Source organism: Scaptodrosophila lebanonensis, unplaced genomic scaffold (genome assembly GCF_003285725.1).
Source record: "Scaptodrosophila lebanonensis strain 11010-0011.00,11010-0021.00 unplaced genomic scaffold, SlebRS2 tig00000115-arrow-arrow-pilon, whole genome shotgun sequence".
Lineage (NCBI taxonomy): Eukaryota > Metazoa > Arthropoda > Insecta > Diptera > Drosophilidae > Scaptodrosophila > Scaptodrosophila lebanonensis.
Window position 1 is genome coordinate 7,228 of NW_022060576.1, and position 11,823 is coordinate 19,050.

The 11,823-nt window shown below is 32.7% G+C and overlaps 1 protein-coding gene across 1 annotated transcript; it reads left to right on the forward strand.

Annotated features, from left to right (window-relative positions):
* Positions 1–3,850: 3,850 nt before the first annotated feature.
* On the forward strand, positions 3,851–7,444 carry LOC115628450. The gene is made up of 8 exons (XM_030524562.1): positions 3,851–4,036; positions 4,119–4,172; positions 4,251–4,310; positions 4,660–4,725; positions 4,807–4,860; positions 4,929–4,964; positions 5,595–5,746; positions 7,373–7,444. Exons 1-8 carry the CDS (start codon positions 3,907–3,909, stop codon positions 7,442–7,444), a joined length of 624 nt encoding a protein of 207 aa, XP_030380422.1. The 5' UTR covers positions 3,851–3,906.
* Positions 7,445–11,823: the final 4,379 nt, after the last annotated feature.

The following is an 11,823-nucleotide window of genomic DNA, read 5'->3' on the forward strand; positions in this document are numbered from 1 at the left end:
CGACTCGTCTTGTCATGCTGATCAAGAATATATATGCTTTGTGGTGTGTGCCACGCCTCCTTTTGCCTCTTACATTTTTCAGCTCCCGCAAACCTATAAAAACAAAAAATACTCCATATTTTTATGTCACAACTTATTTCTTCAAAGGCAAGAATATGTACTGCATACAATAAGCTGTGAGCCACTGTATGTGTATTGTGGACAATCGAACACTGTTGTGTAATTTGTAATAGTGCGCTATGGTTTTAAATGATAAATCAAATTTTAAAAACAACTGCAAGTCATTGGATCGGTCTTATTGTTCTTCTTTCATTCACTTTATTTCATCATTTACGTCTTTTTATACCCTGTACCCGTAGGGTAAAAATGGTATATTAAGTTTGTGCAAAGTATGTCCGTCCGTCCGTTTGTCCGTCCTTCTGGATGAACGCAAGGATCTCAGAAAGCTGGAACAACCAAAGTTGGTATGTAGGAGAATCTCCTAGGTCTGAGAAAGGAAAAATTTTGTTATTTTTAATTTTCCATCCCTTTCTACGCTACAGAATTTCGTCAATAGCGTCCACATTTCAAATGCTACCTAAGCCAAACTTTACACACATAATTTATATATGTATAATTATCTACTGTTGTTCAATTTTATTCAATTTGGTCAGTAAACACCCACCCCGCATATAACTCAGTGACGGAAGTTTACCTGGGTACAGGGTATTACACTGCGGGCTTGCTGGAATGCAGCGTTCTCTCTTGTTATTGCTAGACAAAATGCCAAAAATTTACAGTTACCGTCGCTAGGCAACGACTCGGTAAGCGACAATAAAGCAGAAACTGAAAACGGACTACGCATATTTTGCTTCGCATTCCGGCAGATGTATGCACATTGCACATTGGGCCAGAAAGCCGATTTTTGTGCATAAATTCGAAACGTGAAGTTAGAAACTTGAAATTTAGTACTTGTACTTGTAATGATATGCATAAGAACTGTGCTAAATTTTGGACCGATCCGACCAGAGAGAGAGAGAGACGCTACAGCCGAACCAGCCCGACAGTAAAATACCCTGTACTCCAGCAAAAAAGAAAAAAATATTTTAAAATATCTTCTAAACATAATTTATAAATAAATGTATCTAATTAATAAAAAAAAATATATATATATATACATATATATATTTAATCCTTGGGACTGTGTGCTTGTGAGTCTGTTTACGTAATGTCCCCAACTATTTAATATTTGTTTTATTTGCTTTATATGCAAGTTGAAAGCCTTATTTCTATATTTTGAAATCGTTGAATACCAAGTAGTATATCTAGCAATTTTAAATTTGTAGCCCAAAATTTGAAATCGATCGGACAAAATTTATAACACAAACTTTTTATTGGAAAACAAGAAAGGAATGCTAAAATCGAGCAGGCTCAACTCTTAATTACCCTGTACCACCCCACAAAAAAGAAATTAAATTAATTAATTAATTTAATTTAATTAATTAATTAAATTAAATATAAAATATTCTATACATACATTTACATCATGAATCGTGTGTATGCGTGTTTGTGTACTTGTACATACATATGTGTGTATGTGTGCATTGGGCCTGGTTATCGCAAACTTAATGTGACCAAATTTTAGTTCAAAATTCCAAGAATTACGGGAGTTATAGAAAATCGTGAATAAGGCGGGTGTGGGGGGGGGGGGATCAGAAAAAATGAACAAACTCGTCCTTTCTCGGGCTCAGGAGAATCTAGATACCAAGTTTGGTTATTCTAGCTCTTATACTTTCTGAGATCCTTGCGTTCATACAGACAGACGGACATGGCTATATCGACTCGCATTGTCATCCTGATCAATTCATTTGAATTTGAATTGATAGATTTGGTAGTCACATTCAATTAGTGATTATATATCTGTATATCAAGTTTCATTACAATAGGTTGATTACAAAGAAAGTTATAGCCATATAACCAAGCCTAAGCTCTGTCCGCAGCTGTATTTGTTGCTGATTTGGCATAATTATTTAATGCACACATATGATGTAATGTAAATGTAAATTTATGTATGGAATATTTTATAATTAATTTAATTAATTAATTTTTTTTTAATAAATTTTTTGTGGGGTGGTACAGGGTATTTAATTGTTGAGCCTGCTCGACTTTAGCATTCCTTTCTTGTTATACCCTGTACCCGTAGGGTAAAAAGGGTATATTAGGTTTGTGCAAAGTATGTAACATACAGAAGGAAGCATCTCCGACCCCATAAAGTATATATATTCTGAATCAGCATGACGAGAGAAATCGATCTAGACATGTCCGTCCGTCTGTCCGTCCGTCTGTCCATCTGTCCGTCTGGATGAACGCCAGGATCTCAGAAACTATAAAAGCTAGAATAACCAAAGTTGGCATCCAGATTCTCCTAGATCCGAGTAAGGACGAGTTTATTTTTTTTTTTTTTAATTTTCCCCCCCTTCCCCCGCTACAGAATTTCGTCAATAGCGTTCACATTTCAAATGCTACCTAAACCAAACTTTGCACACATAATTTATAAATAAATATCTACTGGTGTTTAAAATTTTATTCAATTCGGTCAATTCTAAGAAAAGTTATTAGCGAAACAAATTCTCTCTCCCACAAACTGCAGCAACAAGTTCGCTCTTCTTCTTCCTCTTTTTGTTGCTGCTTTGGCCGCATATAACTCAGTGACGGAAGTTTACCTGGGTACAGGGTATTACACTGTCGGGCTTGCTCGACTGTAGCGTTCTCTCTTGTTTTTTTTTAAATTTCTATAAATATTCTACACACATGTACAGAGTATTTTAATGTAGGGACAGCCCCTATTCCACTTGTTTTATTTCTTCCGCCAAATAAAAAATGCCAAGGCCACGCTAAATCAGTGCTAGAAGCCTAACGTTAGAGAAAGAACGTTAAAAGTAGAGCTGAAATATATGAATACCCAACTGCGCGCGACACATGCTTTGGTTGCCTTCTCTTTCTTTGGCGACACAGTGGATATTTCTCAGAGGATATTTATTAAAAAGTAAACAAATTTTTAAGTGTTTTGAAGAATTTTCGATAACAATATATTGTCGGAAAAAAACTCAAACTCGTACTTTCTCTTCGGTTATTCTAAGACTTATACTTTCTGAGATCTTTGAGTTCATACAGACATATGTACATATGAATTTTATAATTTTTTTGATGCTGACACATATGTACATACATACACGCATAGAATCACAAAAACACAATTACTATGTAAATGTTCAGTTATAATCCATCAAAATTTTTCTTTTATAATATTACAATTTCGTTAAAATTCTATAATTATTATACGAAAGAAAAGTTGTTAGAGAAACAAATTCACTACAGTACTTCGCCCACATCTGGACACATACATACATGTGTATGTATAACTTGGTGCCGGAACTTAGTCTGGGAACAGGGTATTTTACTGTCGGCCTTGCTCGACTGTAGCGTTCTTCCTTGTTTTAATATATATAATAATAATAATATGCGTATAAATTACTCGTGAATAAACTTTTACAATTATAATTATTCGTGCAAATGATTATTCTTATCATTGATGACAATAATTGTTGCCAAAAATGCTAATGGCATTGAACAAATAAGTAAGTTTTTTATTTGAATCAATCTTAAATTATATTATCTTAAAATGTAATTAGCAAATTAAAAAAGATGCAAGTCTCCTTTATATTTTACAATATATCTATTGCAAACAATTTGTTGACATACTGTACATTCGTACCAGTGTGCACTGCACTGGAATGGCCTTGAATGAATAGTAAAGAATAAAAGAACCGTTAGAATTGTCAGCTCTGCCTTCTCTGCATTGTTTGATGATCAGTAAGCAAGTGAACGTCATAAAAATCGGTTGTGTTACCTTCTTCGGAACTAAAAATGTTTTACTTAATAAAGTGCGGAAAGTTGTACGTTTTTGAGAAAAAGAAATGTAAAATAATATCAAAAAACATTTGTTTAACAAAAATAAATGGAGCTACTTTTGAAGCAGAAATTATTAATTCCAGTGGTAAGTTGCATCGTAAATTTGGTCATACTAACATGCACACATACTTATATACATTCGTATGTACATATTTACGTTTATGTAGAATCAAAAGAACTTCTCGAAGGCCTATGCAAAAAGATGAATGAGGCGTTATACAGTAAGTATAAAATTTTTTTCACCGATATAAAAGAGTGGCAAACAAAAACTAATTTTTAATTAAATTTTTCCATTTTAGAGGCCAAGAGCAAAACCTCTGATGGTGGCGTTAACAAAGAAAACATTCAAAAAGATTCTGGTAAGGTATCTTGATTATTATAAATAAAGTTAGATGTAATACTAATATTTTAATTTATATATCTCCTATTTTAGTTAAACAAAAATTATCTTACAGCAGTGAAGTAAATAATAATGAAGTGGAACTTTATAAAGAATTAGGTAAGTAAATTACTTGAGTAATTTTGCTGTAAGCAAATATTTCAAGAAAATTGGCAGTACTAAAGGGAATTTAAATTTCAGAGGGCCAAACCTCTGATGGTGGCGTTAACAAAGAAAACATTCAAAAAGATTCTGGTAAGGTATCTTGATTATTATAAATAAAGTTAGATGTAATACTAATATTTTAATTTATATATCTCCTATTTTAGTTAAACAAAAATTGTCTTACAGCAGTGAAGTAAATAATAATGAAGTGGAACTTTATAAAGAATTAGGTAAGTAAATTACTTGAGTAATATTGCTGTAAGCAAATATTTCAAGAAAATTGGCAGTACTAAAGGGAATTTAAATTTCAGAGGGCCAAACCTCTGATGGTGGCGTTAACAAAGAAAACATTCAAAAAGATTTTGGTAAGATATTTCGATTATTATAAAGTCGACTGTGTTACTAATTTTTAATTAAATTTTTCCACTTTTAGAGGCGATTGGAGCAGATGGCTTCGACCCCATTCTGAGTAAGTTAATAGATAAATCATAAATATAAGTTACAAATAGTTAAAACTGTTAAAAATTGCAAGAAAATCTGTGAAAAACTAAATATAATAAGTGAAAAAGTTAAAGTTGAGTTTACCGCCTTTAATTATTAAATTTAAGTTCGAAATCCATACTGCAGCGTACTCACATAGGGCATCTATGTTTAAAATTTGGTGTTATGTAGCTCTTGTACTATTTCAGTTCTAGATTTGTATATAAAAGGCATCACGGAAAATCCTTAATAGTATCGTAATAGTGGAGGGGGGGGGGGGGGATGGTGAGGAGGTGAGATCCAGTTGTTCATTCGGACGGACAGACATGACTCACTGGACTAATCTCGTCACGCTGATCATCAATAATATATATTTGTAGGGTCTGTCATCTTCTGCATGTTACATTTTCACTTTGCACAAACCTAATAAGTATTCGCTTTTTTCATTTTATGTATAGAGTATAAAAATGTCACTAATCCATAAAATACCCCGTGCGTCTACGAAATATTTCTTTCGTAATAAGTGAACAGAGTGTTTATAGCCTGTTTTTTTATAGTTTTATAAGATACGTTAATTTTAAAATGTTAATTTAGAAAGCTTAATAATCATTTTTAATAGATTCTACAGAACATTCAGAAATTAGTTCAAAAGCAGTTAGTGGCTATACCGACACTTTGGAATCACTCGGATCTAATTGGCCAGAATCTGCAACATACGATGGCATCAACTCATCATTAACAATAAACGAGTCATTTTCATATGAAGCTCAAGTACCTCTTTTTGATCTTAGAAATGTTGAAATACCTACAGCAAAAACACAAACAAAGAGCAAAAGACACTTTTGTATGTTCTGCAAAAAATTGCAAACAAAATTTGCTCGACATTTACAAAACGTTCATATGAATGAACCAGATGTTAAGAAATTTATGGTTCTTTCAGCTAACGATCCCAATCGAAAAATTCTAATTGATTCTATTCGGAAAAAGGGAGATTTTATACACAACACAGATCAAATCTATAACGAAGGTATTATAATAGCACCTCGCCAAAACCGAATTAATTCTCGTAATGGTCCACATGATTTAATAAGTTGTAAAGGTTGTCTTGGCTTCTTTCGGAAATCGACAATTCGTTGCCATATTCGCAACTGCCGTGTTTTTCATCCTAATGGTTCGAAAAACATGTTAAGGGATGGACGCAGCAAAACTGGCTATATGCATAAAGCTGCAAATGACATATTGCGTCGAAAAGTTGTTCCAGTTTTAAATGACGATGATATAACGAGAAATTTATTATATGACCATTTGATCGTATTATTGGGAAATGCAGAATGCATGAAGTATAATGCATTACAACATGATATGATTCGGTCTCATTTAAGAGTATTAAGTAGATTGGTAATAGAATTAAAACAACAGTCGCAAGGCCAAATAAAGGAGTTAAAGGATGCCATTCATCCCAAACATCATGAACTTATGATGTCTAGCATTCGAACTGTTTCCCAGTGGGATAACGAACTTTTGCTTTTTAAAACCCCATTGGTTGCTACAAGTCTAAGCTCATTAATAAAAAAAATGTGCAAAAATATTATTGACACAATGTATAATAAATCAAGATGAGATAAATAAAAAATTAGTAAATGATTTTATTGTCTTATGGGAAACCGAAATACCTGTAAACATAACCAAAAAAGCAATCGAGGACCAAGCCAAAAAACGTCGAGCTGTAAAAACAAATTTACCTTTGAAAGAGGATATTAAAAAACTCTTTGATTTTGTTAACAAAAAATCCGCCGATGCGCTGAATGTTTTGAATAAGAAATTCGATTTTGAAGCGTGGAATAGTTTGATACGAAGCACATTAATAAGTCTCCAAATATTTAACCGTCGTCGGGCTGGAGAAATAGAACGATTGAGCATTGAAAATTATAACACCGCTCATGCAATGGAAGAAAATATAGACAAAGATGTTCTAAATAAACTGACAGCTAGAACGAAACAAATTGCAATGCAATACAAAAGGTTGACTCTTCGAGGAAAATTAAATAGAACAGTGTCAGTACTTCTTACTCCCTTTGATTGTTTTTGTATCGATATGATCCTCCTTTTAGCAGGTGAACTTTATGAGAAAGATAATTGTGCACAAGACATCGAAAATGAAGGTACAATATTGAAATTTTTAGATAATTGAATTGTGTATGTGTGTGACTGGGTACATGTATGTTATATATATTATATCACTTAGGGACCCGATCAAGCTCTTGGCCATTGATTTTCATTATTCGTCGAAAAGACCTGAGACTCCTTTACAGTTTCATTTTCGGGCCCTGAAAGATATACTATAAGTCATATATGAACCATACTTTTAAAAAAAAAAAATTGAATTCAATTTTACAGCTGAACCTTTTGAGGATTCTGGATCCGAATACATCGACGAAAATGAGTCTGAAAAGTCAAAAGAGGAAATAGTTGAGCCGCAGCCAAATCGAAAACGCCGCAGTAGTAAGAACAAAAAACTATAACATTATATAAATATAAACCAAATTTTGAATGCATGAATTGTATTTTTATAGCCTGCACCCAAAGGGTGAAAGGCTATACTAGTTTTGTGCGCATGTATGTAACACACAGAAGGAGGCGTGGCAGACCCCACAAAGTATATATATTCTTGATCAGGATGAGAAGCCGAGTCGATATAGCCTTGTCCGTCCGTCCGTCTGTCCGTCTGTCTGTCCGTCTGTCCGTATGAACGCAAGGATCTCAGAAAGTATAAGAGCTAGAATAACCAAACTTGGTTTCCATATTCTCCTAAGACCGAGAAAGTACGAGTTTGAGTTTTTTTTCGATGCACCCCCCCACTCCCCCGCAATTCGTGTTTTTTCTTATAACTTCCGTAATTCTCGGAATTTTGAAATCAATTTTGGTAGGTACATCCAGTTAGTACTAATGTGTCCGTGTGCCAAATTTCATCATGATAGGTCAATTCTGAAGAAAGTTATAGCCATAAGTAAAATCGCTGCTCATGCGCTGCCTCTGTCGGCAGCGCTGCCCGCAGCTGTTGTTGTTGTTGCTGCTTTGGTTCAACTTTGTGCTGCATACATACACGCATATAAACACGCATAGGTACGTGATGTAAATGTATGCTGTTAAAACTAATTTAATTAATTAATTCATTAATTTTTTTTAATAATTTAATTTTTTTTTTAATTTTTTTTTTTTTTAATTTTTCTTTTTTTGTGGAGAGTACAGGCTATTTTACTGTCGGGCTTGCTCGACTGTAGCGTTCTATCTTGTTATTATTAATTTTACTAATCTTATTTAATTTTGTATATAGCATCTCCTTTTGGCAAGACACAACGCATTCGTTGGTCGCCACCTGAGCGAAAAGAGATGGAAGAGGCTTTCGGCAATTTCGAATCGTTGAAAAGATTACCTAGCTTAGCAGAGTGCAATAGGGTTATTGCTGCATCCCAATATTTAAAGCGTCGTACTCCAGCACAGCTTAAGTCATGGATTGACAATCAGCGAAAGGCTGAGTCAAGAAAAAAATCAAAATAATTTTATAAAAAGAATTGCATTACGGAAATGCTAAAACAAAAATTAGTTTACACTTTATAACTTGATACTTTTATATGTTTAACAAACAAAAATGAATGAAAATGTATTCTTTATTTTAAAAGTTTATGAAAGAAAATCATTTTTTTAGAGTTTAAACTAGTAGCATTACCGTAATGTAATTCTTTTTATAAAATTATTAATATTTTTTTCTTACTGGAGCCTTCCGTAAACAATCAACCGTTAATTGTCAACGGAAGTCTCCGATAAAAAAAAACAATATTAATAATTTTATAAAAAAGAATTGCATTACGGTAATGGTACTATACAAATTTGTTTGCACTATAAAACTTGATACTTTTAGATGTTTAAATAAAAATTTTATGAAAATAATTGCATTACGGAAATGCTACTACAAAATTTTTGTACACTTTAAAGTTTGATACCTATAGATGCTTAACAAATAAAAATGAATGAGAATTTTATATAATTTTATAAAAATGAATTGCATTACGAAAATGCTACCAAATTTTGATTGATACTTTTAGATGTTAAGCAAACCAAAATGAATGAAAAGTTTTTCTTTATTTTATAAGCTTATTAAGAAATTACATTTTTAGAGTACAAACAAAGAACTAAGACTCCTGCTGGATCCTCATTAATTAATCAATTACTTTGTCATGTATTCCAAGTTTTGTGTTCAAATATATTACATTTTCACAAATGCACAACAAAACAATTTGAAAAAATTGTTTAAAAATTTGGCTTATGTTGGGGATAATCACTTAATTATTTTCAAATATATCCATACATGATTTCAGAAACATATTGTTGTCATAAGGGTAGCTTCAAAATATTTATAAATTTGAAGGACTAATAAACATATAAAACCATAAAAATAATTGCTTAAGTTCCATTTAAATTTTAAGGACCTTTTTTTTATTGAGTGATGTCCTTATAAAGTACACCGAGCATGTTGAAATCAAACGTTAAAATTCAAATCCATCAATCCCATTGAATTAGCTAAATACATACATATATCAAGAAAATTTTATTTAATTATTTTCTATGTCCTAAAGGTATATATTAAACTCAAGAGTATAAGTATATCATTTAAGGTTCGTTTCATATTATTATTCTAGGCTCCGAAAAATATACGTTAAGCATAATGAATATATAATCATTAAAATTCAAACCTGGTTTTATTTCAATATACATATACATACATATATATGTATACATGTATACATGTACATATATATGTACACAATGTATAATAAATCAAGATGAGATAAATAAAAAATTAGTAAATGATTTTATTGTCTTATGGGAAACCGAAATACCTGTAAACATAAACAAAAAAGCAATCGAGGACCAAGCCAAAAAACGTCGAGCTGTAAAAACAAATTTACCTTTGAAAGAGGATATTAAAAAACTCTTTGATTTTGTTAACAAAAAATCCGCCGATGCGCTGAATGTTTTGAATAAGAAATTCGATTTTGAAGCGTGGAATAGTTTGATACGAAGCACATTAATAAGTCTCCAAATATTTAACCGTCGTCGGGCTGGAGAAATAGAACGATTGAGCATTGAAAATTATAACACCGCTCATGCAATGGAAGAAAATATAGACAAAGATGTTCTAAATAAACTGACAGCTAGAACGAAACAAATTGCAATGCAATACAAAAGGTTGACTCTTCGAGGAAAATTAAATAGAACAGTGTCAGTACTTCTTACTCCCTTTGATTGTTTTTGTATCGATATGATCCTCCTTTTTAGCAGGTGAACTTTATGAGAAAGATAATTGTGCACAAGACATCGAAAATGAAGGTACAATATTGAAATTTTTAGATAATTGAATTGTGTATGTGTGTGACTGGGTACATGTATGTTATATATATTATATCACTTAGGGACCCGATCAAGCTCTTGGCCATTGATTTTCATTATTCGTCGAAAAGACCTGAGACTCCTTTACAGTTTCATTTTCGGGCCCTGAAAGATATACTATAAGTCATATATGAACCATACTTTTAAAAAAAAAAAATTGAATTCAATTTTACAGCTGAACCTTTTGAGGATTCTGGATCCGAATACATCGACGAAAATGAGTCTGAAAAGTCAAAAGAGGAAATAGTTGAGCCGCAGCCAAATCGAAAACGCCGCAGTAGTAAGAACAAAAAACTATAACATTATATAAATATAAACCAAATTTTGAATGCATGAATTGTATTTTTATAGCCTGTACCCAAAGGGTGAAAGGCTATACTAGTTTTGTGCGCATGTATGTAACACACAGAAGGAGGCGTGGCAGACCCCACAAAGTATATATATTCTTGATCAGGATGAGAAGCCGAGTCGATATAGCCTTGTCCGTCCGTCCGTCTGTCCGTCTGTCTGTCCGTCTGTCCGTATGAACGCAAGGATCTCAGAAAGTATAAGAGCTAGAATAACCAAACTTGGTTTCCATATTCTCCTAAGACCGAGAAAGTACGAGTTTGAGTTTTTTTTCGATGCACCCCCCCCACTCCCCCGCAATTCGTGTTTTTTCTTATAACTTCCGTAATTCTCGGAATTTTGAAATCAATTTTGGTAGGTACATCCAGTTAGTACTAATGTGTCCGTGTGCCAAATTTCATCATGATAGGTAAATTCTGAAGAAAGTTATAGCCATAAGTAAAATCGCTGCTCATGCGCTGCCTCTGTCGGCAGCGCTGCCCGCAGCTGTTGTTGTTGTTGCTGCTTTGGTTCAACTTTGTGCTGCATACATACACGCATATAAACACGCATAGGTACGTGATGTAAATGTATGCTATTAAAACTAATTTAATTAATTAATTCATTAATTTTTTTTAATAATTTAATTTTTTTTTAAATTTTTTTTTTTTTAATTTTTCTTTTTTTGTGGAGAGTACAGGCTATTTTACTGTCGGGCTTGCTCGACTGTAGCGTTCTATCTTGTTATTATTAATTTTACTAATCTTATTTAATTTTGTATATAGCATCTCCTTTTGGCAAGACACAACGCATTCGTTGGTCGCCACCTGAGCGAAAAGAGATGGAAGAGGCTTTCGGCAATTTCGAATCGTTGAAAAGATTACCTAGCTTAGCAGAGTGCAATAGGGTTATTGCTGCATCCCAATATTTAAAGCGTCGTACTCCAGCACAGCTTAAGTCATGGATTGACAATCAGCGAAAGGCTGAGTCAAGAAAAAAATCAAAATAATTTTATAAAAAGAATTGCATTACGGAAATGCTAAAACAAAAATTAGTTTACACTTTATAACTTG